The sequence below is a fragment of the Lissotriton helveticus genome, chromosome 12, assembly GCF_964261635.1.
Source record: "Lissotriton helveticus chromosome 12, aLisHel1.1, whole genome shotgun sequence".
NCBI classification, from domain to species: domain Eukaryota; kingdom Metazoa; phylum Chordata; class Amphibia; order Caudata; family Salamandridae; genus Lissotriton; species Lissotriton helveticus.
In genome coordinates, this window is record NC_136073.1 from 587,069,566 (window position 1) to 587,083,710 (window position 14,145).

The window sequence follows — 14,145 nt, forward strand, 5'->3', positions numbered from 1 at the left end:
CTCTTTGACTTGTATATCAATGAGTTGGATGAGTGCCTGGTTAATACTGGAGTTGACTTCCCCTATGTTGGGTACAGGGGTCTTGCCCGTTCTGCTATATGCAGACGACGTCGTCCTCCTTGCTAAAACGGCCAGAGGTCTGCAGTCCTTACGGAATACCTTTTGTAGTTTTATGGCTGCTCGCGATCTAGCCATTAACAACACAAAGTCTTACATTATGCAGGTGGGGCTGCGAACTAAGAAAGTGTACGCTTTTGCAGTTAATACAGAGAAGGTTCCCTTGACTACAACACTTTCTTACCTGGGAGTCCTATTTGACGACCAGTTAAAATGGGGACCATTACTGCAAAAGAAAAGAAGAGGTAACCCGGGCAAACACTGCTATATTTAACTTTGCGAAGAAAATGGGTAAGCGCCCAAAATGGGTAAGCGCCCAATCGCTGCTTTACTTAAGATCTATCGGTCAAAAATGTTTACACTAGGATGTTATGGTAGCGAACTTTGGGGGTATGTCGCAGCAGAGGGCATTGGGGTGGTTGAGAACAATTTTTTAAAACCGCTCTTGGGGGGGGGGGGGTACCAAAGGGAACCTCTAACTTAATAGTTCATGAGGAAACGGGTATACCCTTTATTGGCGACATTATAGCACTGCAGCCTTTAGTATTCTGGCTTAAGTGTTGGCTAAATAAAGATCTAGTCCTAAACCACCTGTTACTAAAAAGTATTGTCCCAGGACCACATGCTCAACATTCCATGGCTAAAATATTTAAAGTGCTGTTTTTTTGCATTGCATTGCATTTTTCAAATCCAGACTCTATCGTTAAGGCAGACGTGAAGTTTGTGAAAAAATCTTTTACCCAAATGAAAAAACGTAATCGAGAGGGGGTAGACCTAGTAAAACCAAGCATCCGCAATTACGTGATGCTCAAGACTACACCATCATTGGAGCCTTATCTATCATGGCCCATTTCAGGACATGAGCGTTTTTTATTAACCAGTTTCTGCTTCGATTATTTCCACCTTTTATTAGCTGTTCCGAGGGGCTCTCATAGAGGTCAAGTGTTACCACCCTGTCTCCGCAGGATCTGGTACACTTTATATTTGTTTGCTCCCTCTATGATGCACCACGGAGGGTTTTTTTTAAAGCCTTTTTTTAAAAAAACTGAATTTTATTCAGGTTCGCCCAGCGCTTTGCTACTTGCAAATGTTGAATCCTGAAAGCACCTTATTCTTGATTGGATTTTTAAAATCAGCCCTAAAATTAAGAAACTGCAGGGAGATCTAATTGATTGTAAATTAATGAAATTATTACAGTTGTCTCCGATTGTTGTCTGTTAACATCTTATATTTTTTTTTAAAGTGGACTGTTCCTTTTAGAATGGTCTGAGCTCGTGCTCGTAGACTGTTTTTACTGTGTATTATTAACTGTGGTTTTGTTGCTTTTATGGTTTTTATATTCAAAAACCGAATAAAGTACTTTAAAATGAAATGGTACACAGCAATAAATATATTTGACATTATAATCTGTTAAAAAATCAATATACACAGATATAGAAAATGTACAATAAACAGTCATACAATATATCGACTAAAATGTGGCTTTCTGGGAAACAGTTAGATATTTCATTTAAGCCCCGTATTGCTAAACCGATATTTCATTACATAGACATACATAAATAGCAAATCTAAAATAAGTATCTAAAAAGAAAGGCCTCTACCGATTATTTGCATCTGAGAAATTCGCAGCCAGATTCGCTTCATAGGTGAGAATCCCTCCACACCTTAATAGGGGCCCAAATACTCATCCCCAGTTCTTTCATCTTCCTACCTCTCTGTGTTTATAGAGAGGATTCAATATTATGAATCCCTAAGAGTCTGGCCAACCACATCTGGAAGGAGGGTGCTACTGTATCTTTCCATCCTGAAGCTAACAATATCCGGAGGACCGCCACGCATATGAATGCAAAGGCTTTCTCCTCCTTGTTAAGGCCCAGATTGCTATCAGTTCCTATTATCATTAGGGTAGGGGATAGGTTGATCTTGACACCTAGAAGCCCCTCCCAGAATTTCTCGATCTCCCCCCGAATTAGGGTTAGTTTATCACATTGATGGAACATATGTAGCAAGTTGGCTGGCCCCTCCAAGCTTCTTGGGCATTTATTGTCCTCCCTTTTACCCCAATCATATAGTTTTGCTAGTGTAAATAGAAGTTTAAAAGGGTTTTATATTGTTGGGCTCTCAAATTCGAGAAGCGGAAGAGTTTCCCGGCGAACTGCAATGCTTTATCTAAATCCACATCCGGGTCGTGTAGTTTAATTGCCCAGGAGGTTTCAAATTTTTTCAGATCGTCTTGTACCCATGGGATAGTAGAGATCCATAAATCATCTTAATTTTAATTCCGCCACCTAATAGGTAATCGATCATATTAATCGGACCCCCTGGGGACATCTGGGGCCTGGTACCCTTCATAGTTCTAAATATTTGTAAAAATGTGAAGCCTTGGCTAGCCGCAATTCCAAATTTCTGCTGGATCTTTTCAAAACTCGACAGACTATCCCCTTCAAAGATATCACCTATTCTTTTAATTCCTTGTTGCTCCCACAATCTCCCCATCCTATCATTACTAAGTTGCCGGAAAATACTAGAATTCCATAAAGGTGATTGCGAGTGAGTGTGGATGCGACGCTGAGCACTGAAGGCTGTTTTTTTTAACATTGTAACTGTTTTAAAAATTGTGTCTCTGCTTTGTAAATTGTTATTTTGCACAGTCCCCGAAGCACTGTAAAAACTGCCAATACCCTCTATTTTGCAGCGTCGTGAGGCGGAAAGCCGGGACCTGCCCCTAACGCTAGGAAGAACAAAAGCCAAACCGATTTTAGGGTTTTCAGGCTATTTGCTGTCAGTCACTCACCTCGAGGGTAGCCGAGGTAGGACTACGCAGGGCGGCCATCTTGGGTGAGGAGAAGGCTGGTGGGCAAGGACTCGAGTGCTTAGCCACGCCCGCACTCCCGCCCGCAAGCGCATAAAATGGCACCCTCTCGCAGGCAGCGCAGCGGACGGGCGCAGCGGGGCGCTGAAGGCAAGCCCGTCTGCGCCCGCGCCTGGCCGGGACCAGGGGCCAAGACCCCTGCTCCAGCATCGTGGTACTCCAGGGAAGACCTGCTTGCACTAAACAATAAAACCGGTCTTATTAGCCCGCAAACAATGGAGGCACTAAGGCGGGATGAACTGCTGAAACCCATAGCAGATCCATCTACTACTAAAACTTACACTAGGAGGGAAAGAGGAACAGTAACATCTCAGAGCGTGGCCCTGCTTAATACACGCTCTCTCCAAAAACACAATCTGGAGGTGTTCTCCTTGCTCCATGAAGGCAACCTAGACATTTTAGGAGTCACAGAGACGTGGCTAGAGGACTCTTCTATGCCCGACTTAGTGGCTGCACTCCCACCCAACTTCAGTGCCACCACCCATAATAGGAAGGACGGCAGGAAAGGGGGGGGGGGGGGAGTTGCCGTCTTCTATAAAAACTCCTTCAAATCAGAAACCATTTGTGCAGAAAGTATAGAGGGTGCGGACATCTTGGGGGTCAAGCTTTGTTCTGCCACCAATTGCCTGGCGATAACTCATCGTTTATCGCCCTCCCAGAACTCCCCCTACCTTCCTTGAGCCGTTTTTGGGACTGGTTCACGATCTTCGTACAAGATATGAGGGGCTAGTGGTAATGGGAGATTTCAACCTCCACTGGGAGGAGGCCACTAAAGACATTATGTCCAAACAGCTAGATGAGGCCATGACCGCGCTAGAACTTACCCAGATAGTGACTGGCCCTACACACAAGAAGGGTCACACATTGGATCTGATTTGGACCTCAGTCCCGGTGCTGAGCCCGGTCACTATCTCACCTTGCATATGGTCGGATCATCATCTGCTACAGGGTAAATTAGCTTTCCCAGGGCAAGGAGAAATCCCCACCCCTGAGTGGCGGGTGGTGAGAAGATGGAATTTAGTCAATACTGATACTCTATTATCTACATTGGAGAAATCCTCCCACCTTAACAGACCACCAGAAGATGACGTAGAGAGGACCAGCCTCAAACTTTCACTAAAACTGAAAAATGCCATTGAGGCAGTGGCACCTGCACGAAGGGTAAAAATCCGAGACAAAGGAAAAGGGGCCCCATGGCTTAATGATGACCTGAGACTACTCAAACGCTCCCTGCGCCAGAGCGAGAGAGCATGGCGAAAGGGGTATGATCCTTATTCCCAAGCTTTGTACGCAAAAAACCTTACCACCTATAAACAAGCCATCAGGACTAGGAAAGGTGCGTTTTACGAAAGCAGAATTGCGACCGCACCCAATCCCCAAAAAGAAATTTTTAAAGTCCTCACAGAATTGAGGAAAAAGAAGGAACAGTCCCCCTCCTTCACGCAAGAAGACTGCAATAAATTTCAGTCATTCTTCACTACCAAGATATCTGCCCTCCTGACAGAAATTGAGTCCACCCATAGACTGGAATGCCCAGGAACTATTCCAATACCTATCCCCACAGTCACACAGCCCCTAACTTCACTACCATTATTCACTAAAGAAATCTTGGAAAGAGTGATGCATCAAGTCAAATCTGGCTCACCGGCGGACCCTTGCCCCCCAAGGATCTTCAAACGAGCATGGCCAGGACTGGAGGATGACATATTATCGCTTCTAAACAGCTCCCTCACTTCCGGACAGGTTCCTTCGAACCTCAAGGAAGCCCGATTGATCCCGCTCTTAAAAAAGGCAGGGGCTGATACCAAGAAATTAAAAAATTACAGGCCTATTTCACAACTGCCTTTCTTAGCTAAAATACTTGAGCAACATGTACTGCCCAGCCTCTCCCACCATCTTGCGATCAACTCCTTGCTGGAACCCAACCTTCAGGGCCCACAATAGCACGGAATTGGTCATGCTTTCCGTGCTAGACGACCTGCGACTTAAAGCAGACAGGAAAGACCCCTGTGCCCTGGTGCTGCTTGACCTCTCCGCGGCATTTGATACGGTCAATCACGACCTACTATTGTCACGGATGTGGGACTTCGGCATCCAGGGCACGGCCCATGCCTGGCTGACTTCGTTTCTTGGTGAACGGGTTCAGAGAGTACAACTAGAGGACCTGGTATCAGAGGCAGCAAAGATCACTTGTGGAGTCCCACAGGGCTCGGCTTTGTCACCCTTGTTGTTCAATGCATATTTGCAGCCCCTCATTTCATCTCTGAACCAGATGGACTGCAATATATACAATTACGCTGATGATACCCAGATCATCATTCAAATCGGTAACACTCCAACAGCAGATCATAAATTGCAAAACATCCTAAAATTTACCGTCAATTGGATGACGGCAAACTTCTTAAAAATCAATCCTGATGAGACGTAGGTGCTTGCAATTACGACATCTAGCCCTTGGAGTGACCTCCTATGGCCCTCTGAATTAGGAACCCCCCCAGTACCGGCAGAATCAGTTAAAAGTCTCGGCATAGTTGTAGATGTCAACCTCACTATGTCAGCCCAGGTCTCAGCTGTAGTGGGCACCTGTGTGGGCTTAATGAGACAACTGCGCAAACTGTCGCCCATCCTGACGGCGGACACTCTCAGGAGAGCAGTATCAGCATTAATCCTGGCACGGCTGGACTATGGCAACGTCATGTATGTCGGTACTCCAAAAAAGCTAATGAACAGACTCCAGATCTAATGAATGACGCGGCCAGACTCATTTTTAACAAGCCAAGAAGGACCCACGCTACCCCCCTTCTTCGCAAACTTCATTGGCTGCCAATAAATCAGCGGGCCAAGTTCAAGGGCCTATGCATTACGCATAAAGCCTTATACGGGCAAGCACCTAAATACATCAAGGAACGTCTTGTCCCGTATGCTCCTAGTAGGAACCTACGATCATCAGAAGCCGCACTATTGATCTGCCCACGGTTCAAACTATCCTCTAAAGGAGGTCGCACGTTCTCACACACAATCCCCAGTGCTTGGAATAAACTGCCTGAGAACCTGCGCAAAGAAACAAGTCTGCTGCCTTTTAGGAAAAAGCTAAAAACCGTGCTATTTCAGGAGGCATGGGGTACCATCTAGCTTCTTCCCTTAACAAACAGTGTCCACTTGTATCTACACCCCGCTAAACGCTTAGAGACCCCTTAGTGGTAAGGCGCTCTACAAATCAAAAAATACAATACAATACAATACAATAGATTTTGGTAATTACCATTACCTTCTGAACTAATTTCCAGATCTCCCAGACGCTATCCAAGACTTTGTAAGGCATTTTCCTATAGTAGCGCCTGTCATGTTCCGCAGCAGAAGTCCCAGGGCTTCTCTAACCAACAACAGATTATAGATAGATGGGGGTTCTTGATTGCCATATGGGGTGTCAGATTTGTAGCGGGCTCAAATAAAATTGCCATGTGGCTTAACAGACATCCCCATTGGTTGGATCTAATAATGGGCATTGCCAACTCTCCCTTTTCCTGCGAGAGAGACACGTATTTTATGGATCGCCTGATCTTACCATACTGCCAGATAAAATTCATAAACTGTGTCTATAGATTTTATCACTGCCTCGTCAATCATATATGGAATAGAGCGAAATATATAATATTTTGGGGAGCATAGTCATTTTAAGTACATTGACTCCCCCTATTATAGAGGTGTAAGGCATCAATTCTCTTTAAATCTGCTGTAATAGATTTTAGCAACAGATTAAAATTATTTTTTACAATTGTATTTTATTGCGGTACTTATCATAACTCCTAGATAGACCGCTGAGTCTGAATACCTCAGAACAAGTCTTCTAGTATTGTTAGTGCATATTATCTGAGTTTTTATTCCATTCAGGAGATATCCTGAACAACGTCCAAAATCCCCAGCTAACCCCGTAATCGCTGTCATAGCCCTATCTGGTTTGGGGGTGATGATAGCCAAGTCATCAGCAGGCCAGCAGCTTGGTTTCAAACCTATTACAAACAGCTGGCTTAATATCCTCACATCCTAATAATCTCCATACCAGTGGTTCTATATACAGGGCGAAAAGAATTGGTGAACAGGTGCATCCCTGTCGTTTCCCCCCTAGAGATGAAAAAAGATTCTGAACTACCTCCCATTAGCTGATATCTGGCTTTTGGAGTGGTATACATAGCTTTAATAGCTCTCAATATTTTAGGGCCAAAGCCCCTTCGTTCCAGTATCCCCCACAAATACTTACACGTGACGCAATCAAAGGCCTTTTCTGCGTCCAGAAGGATCATGGCCATCCCAACCCCCCACCCCCGTGGCAGCCTGAACATCAAAAAGCGTAATACCCTGCCTGATGTGGTCTGTTGTCCCTCGACCTGGAATACACCTATGCTGCCATGGGGAAGCCAGATCGCCAATGACCCTTTCCAGCCTTTTAGCCAGAACCTTGGCGTAGATCTTAGTGTCTATATTGATGAGGGATATTGGACGATACGAGCCAGGTTTTTCCTTAGGCTTCCCTTTTTTATGGAACACGACTATTTGTCTCCTTCCAGGATTGCGATTTTTTTTTCCCCAGAACAGAATATACTGTTAAATAAGTCCAACAATATAGGGGCAATCTCGTTCTGTATGCATTTATATACTTCGAGCGGGATACTATCTGGCCCTCTGCCTTCCCTGCTGCCAGCTCCTGCAGTGCTTCCACCACCTCCTCTACAACCAACCTGGTGTGAATTTTAACTGTCACTACTTGTTTTGCACTATGATGAGTGTAAGCATTACAGGAAGGGGACATCAAGCAGGGAAAAATACCCTTTGAGGCCAGGCAGACTGCTCTTGTTTTTCCCCACGCTGCTCCACCAGCTGCCACTACTCGCAACTAAGAAACTAAAGCAACCACAACTATTACTGGCCAGGGCTTACCGATTGATCTGCTGGTCCGCACACAAATAAGCGACACGGAGCCAGACTTGAAAAGGTAGGCAACTTACATGCTACCATGCTTTCCGGCCCCTTTCAGCACACGTGGCACAGGTTAAAAGTGCGGTCCCAGGCTGCGAAAGGCAGGTGGCGCAGAGATCATGCAGATGACAAATAACGTCGTACTCTTCAGCCCTCCCCAGCTAAGTTCAATGAAGCGGATCGGAGCAGCTGATTTTGGTGAGGGCGGACTATAAAAAAAAAAAAAGCTAAAAAACAAGACTACCAAAAAGGGCTACAAAATCAGAATGCTGGAGCGAGCTACTCACGGGGCCTCTGCGAGCTACCGGTAGCTCGCGGTCGACCGTTTGGAGACCCCTGCTTAGATGGTCTTGCCAGGGAAACAAAACCACTCCTCAAAGTTCTTTGTCTCAGCTCTGGAAGCAAGGTTACTTATCAAACTGGTATTCCGGTCTTTGGTGACAATTGGGATTTCATGCTAATGGGCTTCTAGAGTCTTGAAGATAAAGGGCAACTTTTACAAAATTACCTGTTCTGAAATATTTAATAAAGTTAGGACTTTACCAATGAATTTGACTTGTAATATTTTTTTAAGTACAATAATTAACTCTGTGGCTGTTTCTGAAGCAGAGATGACCTTATTAAATTGGATTTTATATATGTTCTTTTGTGTGGAACAGTTAACCTGCTACAGTGAAAATGGCTTTTAGGGCCTTTTCACTGTAAGGATATGGTGAACATTAAAACTTTATATAGCCTACTTTTACATGTCCACAGTCATGAGCTGCAGGCCGCATTGGGGCTGACTTATAAATATTCAAACGGAATGTTTAGACTTTTCAAAATAGTTTGTTTTGACAGCTCGAATTTACGGTTTAAACCTACACAGCCAGGCTACCAGTGGCTGACCCACAGTCATGTTAACACTGTCACTATAGTGGGTGGCCCAATGGGTTTTGCAGTCCTTGTGGCATGCAAGTTAGAGGCTCTGTGTACACTTGGGGACTGTAGGGACTATAGGGGCCAATAAGTACATTAAATATGCCAATTAGCTCTGTATGCCAATTTCATCCTCTTGGAAGGGGGATTAGAGGCACTTTGCCACTGGTTAGCAGGGGTAAAGTGCTGAGAGTTCTACAGCCAGCAAACTCAGTGAAGGAAACTATCTGGGGTGGAACCCCACAAAAGCATCCATTTCCAACTAGCATATGCTGCATTTCCCCCCTGTGCTGCTAATTCTAAGACCTATTGTGTTTCTAAGGTGCTACCTGCTTTACCACAGTACACATTTCTCCTCCCAGCAAGGTGGAACTGCTTTATTGAAGTGCTGAGTTGAGTCTGAGGTTTTTACTGCATGACTGGCATTTCCATACTACCAAAGTTGCTTCCCATTGCTTTCTGGCTGACTAATTTCTAGCTGAAACCAAGCTAAACGTTGCAGTCAAGATTTATTATCTTAATTGTTGTTGCTTTTGGTGCAAGTTTTTTCTTTTGCTGACCACTTACGCTAGCAAAGAAGTTTTCTCAAGTTATTAAATATTATAGGATTCATCTAAAAGAGCCAAGGACCAGGAAGAGAAAAGTGAGGATGAAACCAAAGAGTCACTGAAAGAAGTAGAGAAGCAGAAGCCTGATGCAGAAAAAGAAAACAGTGCCCCCCCTGATCCTGAAGATACCAGTGAGGAAGAAGACAAAGATAAAGATGTGGAAGAAAGGTAAATTTGTATCTTAACATACTGCTTGACACTGGATATTTCTGATCTTTGAATATAAAAGGGCATTGTGAAGGAAAACACTTTAAATGAAATAGCCTCATTCATGATTGCCAATTGTTCCTTTGTATTTTACCACATTGTTTCTCACATTGAGATTTGTGTCTTTAAAGCTGCTAATGACAAAACCCTTTGGCTCTGCTGTTTTCTGTATGCACGGTATGCCCGTCTGTGGGCAAGATTTCAGACCTCTTAGAAAATGCCTATTTATCTACTTTAAATGCACTTTATTTTTTTATAACGCGTCCCGTATAGATCTAAACTTGACAAGTGTTAACTGGAGCATCATTTCTTTCCCAGTGATTTCTTTTCAACCAAAAACATAGGCAAATGGCAGATTAACAGTATTTTCCCTTGCGCAGAGGAAAAAATCTTTAACGTACATTTCCATCATAATCATGGTATCTTCACTAATAATTCAGAAAGAGAAAGCTAAATTCAAAGGCAATTTTTTCCATTGTCTCTATAGCATAAAACATAAAATCAAGAGTGAATTAGAAGTAAAGTTACATACAATTATTAATAGCCAAGCGGGTTAAACAGAGAAGTTTAATGCTTCTTTTATCTTAGACAGCTTGGACAGTACTGCTTGGCACTAGCGTGCCATGGTCTTTTTGGTAGGTACAACAATAAGGATGTTCCTTATCAGGAGTATAAAACAGAGGAGAGTAACTCTTGTGTCTCAGGGGAACAGGGTAGATTATATCAACAAACTCAAAGTTCCCTTGAGTCCCTGTGTCTTAAGTTTTTCTGGAGTTTTAATATTAGTTAAAGATCTCCAAAGTAATTCACTGAAAATCTTACTGTGTTTCAAATGACATAATTTTTCATGCACTCAGTACTTCTGTCTCAAATGGAACGCAATTGTGAATTTTCGCTTAATAGAATGAAATCTGTGTCTCTGTGATCAAGGTCTATTAGCCTTTTGGCAGCAGTGGATTATAAAGAACCAAATTCAGCTTCTTAGTTTAGATCTCCTCCATTTCTGTATAAATGGAAGCTATTACTGCCCTCAGTACTGCCCTAACATTGCCTACTTTATTTCGGACGGCAGGGCAATAGCTTGAAATGTACATAGGAATGAGTGTTGGGAGTCATTTAAACTGCTTCCAGTGTTGGCATCCATAATCCCAGGTAAATGTGTATATATTTTTTTTAAGTATTTTTGAAGGCACAGGCTTACAATATAGGGAAATTCAGTAGTTAATAGTAGTTCACACCGTTTTGCTTACCCACACCTCCTGCAATAAAATGCCATACAAATATTGTTAAGCCTATAATCTTTGACTGGGAAGCCTGAAGAATGCCACCATTGAAAGTGCGAGAGAGAAGGTTAAAATTAGCGTGGACCTTTCTAAAAACTGAACACCAGTGATCTTTAGTGGATGTGGCATGAGTATATTTCATTGCTTTTCCTTAACCGAAATACCTTTACAAGTATCAAACATATTTTTTTAAAGAATTCCCTCACATTTCGGTGTCTGTCTTCTGGTATCTGCAAGGAACTGCACAATTTCCACCACCCAGTGCTCACACACTTCTACAAATAAAACCGTTCCTGCTATGGGTAGGCGTGCTGCAATGGCCAGGAACCTGTGTAAACTGTGGCCATATAGATGGTGTACTATTTGTGTGGCTGTGACGCAGTTTTGGCCCTTTATGAGATCCACTAGAATTATGGTTCTCGGGAGCGAGCAGCAGCGCGCCGGGTGCCATCTGTTCAGGATCAGGTTTCCAATTGGCTTTCACTCTCGCGTACAGCGGCTGGCACAATGGTAGCTGCCTTCCTTACAGCGTGCGCCAAAATCGGTTACTTATTCTAAGGGATTATTTTAGTTTTAGGGGGGGGGGGGGTGTTTGTCACAGGAGTCAGTCTTTTACTGCAGAATCCTCATCGTTATTGCCACATGTGTGTCACTCAAAGCAAATGATAAAAATAATTTAATTTTGTCTGATGCACATATTTTAGACTCTTGTTTTATTCCTCAGTATTTATTTCCTCCCGCCCACTCGGGTTGGTTTGTTCCGCCCAAAAGCCTGACTCTCGCCTCACCGATTGAGCGAGGTTAGGGGACCGTCTGCTCTCGATCGGGGATTGGCTGGCTTCAAGGGGGACCTCAGTCGCATGCTAACTGGGCAGAATCGAGCGCGCTCTTGCCTGCCTTGCCCCCTCCCGCCCTCAAGACTGCACAAGGAGGAAGCAGTGTTATAGCGACAAAGGGACTCAGCCTTTGGTCCTGTCTGTCGTAATCCAGATGCAGGAGGGCACCGAGGGCCGCTATCTGCAGTCCGGAGGACCCTTCGGGGCGAGCATCGACCCGTGCGGCTCAGTGCGTAGCCTGCTGCAGGAGAGCTCGGTGGTGAGATTTGTTACTTTGTTGGGGAGCCTTGGGCTGTGAATGTTGCCTGGGTGGGTCTGAGCAGCTGATTGGTCTTATTCGTGTAAAGTGCATCCCTGAGGCTGCCCATGTGTATTGTCTTGTAAGTACCTACTGTTACAAAGGTGGCCCCACTGAATGCTTATATATGTATATATGTATATAACTCTGTTCTATTGTCCCTTCCTGATGGTACTGATCGGTGTTGGATTTTCATAATGCTCTCAGCTCTGGTTGACCGTTTAATGGAATCCTTTTGTGACATCCTGGAAATAGGACATTTATCGCACGTATAATTAGGGGAGGGGTAGGAACATGCTCAACATACTGTGGCTCAACTGTTAATGTAGCGCGTGGCATGCGGGTGGCTAGCTTCAGGCTCCAATCGACCATGCCATGGCGCCTCTTGGCGCGACCTGGTCTAGTGGGCGCTTTGTGGTGAGTGTATCTGGAGGGTGTCCACGCCACAGACCGTTGCGTCTCCGTAGGTCTAAATGCTGCGTCTGTCTGCGGGCGGGCCTCGAGGCGGGGAAGGGTGCTCCGCAGCGGGCTTCCCGCCTGGGGATGCTTCGTCTCCGCTGGTGCTTCGAAGTGTATGCGCTGCTTTGTGGCACTGAGACCTGCACGTTTTACCCGGGTGACCAGCATCATGTGTGCGCATCGGAGCCAGGGGCGATCAGGCTCGGGCAGTGTGTTCTGGCTGACTCACGGGGTAACGTGGGTCGCCTGGTCACATGGACTCCAGTACATGCCCCTTTGTGTTGCCGGAGGAGTGGCTGGGCGTGCCACTGTTTAACACCCCAACGAGTGCACATTACAATTACTGTACACATGGGAACACCTCTCCTGTTGGTCAAAAGGGCTCCCTGTGATTTTTAACTTGTTGCCCAAATGTAATCCCCCTGCATTCATGTTTTTGATTAAGTTTCTTACTTTACAACAAGTTCTCTCTCCATCGAATCTACTCTCCCAACCCCCATCTCTCCCATCAGCTCCTTGCAGTGTCTCGCTGGTTCCCTCTGTCCAGGCACCTCCACCCACCACTCCTTTCTTTTCACAAATACAGTAAAGTTTCACACGGGCAGGCCAATGTCCGGCGGGGTCACGTGCAGGCTGGTGCTCTACATCCTTGTTCCATCCCCTCCCTCTCTGCCTGCTGCCCCTCGAGCTCCCCCGGTCTCTGCCCCGGTCTCTTATCCTTCTCACATCTCCCTTTCTCCTCCCCCTTCTGCCTCCACTCGCTAATGTCTCCTTTAGCCCCTGCTCCAACGCCCCTTCCCAGTCTTGGCTGTCTCTCCTAGATACTCGTGGTCTTGTGTTTTACCTAGGCTTTCTCGCCTTCCTCCTTTATTCTGTCACTTTTACCTCCCGCCTCTCTTACCTCCTCTCCCTCTTTCTCTACTCTCTTACCCCCTCGTTCTTACCGTCTCAAACACCCCTAGGCATTTTGCTGCCTCTTATATCTGCCTCTTTTACCCCCCTCTATGCTGTTTGTGCTAACTCCCTGTCCCTTACCACTGCCTCCATTTCTCTCTCTCCCCCCGCCCCCCCTTTTTTGTTTCCAGTCTTACATTCCAGACTTGCAGCTTAGGAAGAAGTTATCTGTAATTTAAGTTGATATGGTAATCCCATGGGCAGTAGGGAAGGGGGGTGTAGACTGTCAGCTGCTTTTCCAGCACGAAGCCTTGGATGACCTGCAAAATGACCCTGCTCTAATCTGATTGGACACCCTCAAGCCTGTCGCATCTAGAAACAAGATGCGCCCCAGCATCAAACAACGAAGGACACAGGTTTAAAATATCTTAAGAGTTTACATAGATTCCTTCTAGGTCGAGGCTTTTTACTTCTCTTGCAAATAAGTGATGAGCATGGTGAATATAAGCTGCATTAGCCCTGTTGTAAAGGGTTGGACTACACATTGCATCCTGGTAGCACTGTTGAGAAGAGCTCAACCTAATAAAGTTCTTCTAAACAAAAAAAAGTACATTTCAAAGGCAAATGTGAGTGAAAGCCGACTTGTTAGTTTGAAGTGTGGTGTTTTACCCTTCTGAAA

General features: G+C 45.0%; 1 protein-coding gene across 2 annotated transcripts in view; it reads left to right on the top strand.

Moving 5' to 3' along the window:
- Positions 1 to 14,145, top strand: part of HDGF (heparin binding growth factor) — a 124,185-nt gene that overhangs the window by 76,528 nt on the left and 33,512 nt on the right. The window contains exons 5-6 of one of the 2 annotated variants that reach the window (XR_013603448.1): positions 9,488 to 10,158; positions 10,682 to 12,431. Coding sequence is in view for 1 of the 2 variants with exons in the window: in XM_078668452.1 (XP_078524578.1) it covers positions 9,488 to 9,657 (170 nt within the window). In the remaining variant the exon portion in view is untranslated. Of the gene's footprint in view, positions 1 to 9,487; positions 10,159 to 10,681; positions 12,432 to 14,145 lie in introns of those variants that run through there. The other variant, XM_078668452.1, reaches the window with a different exon arrangement.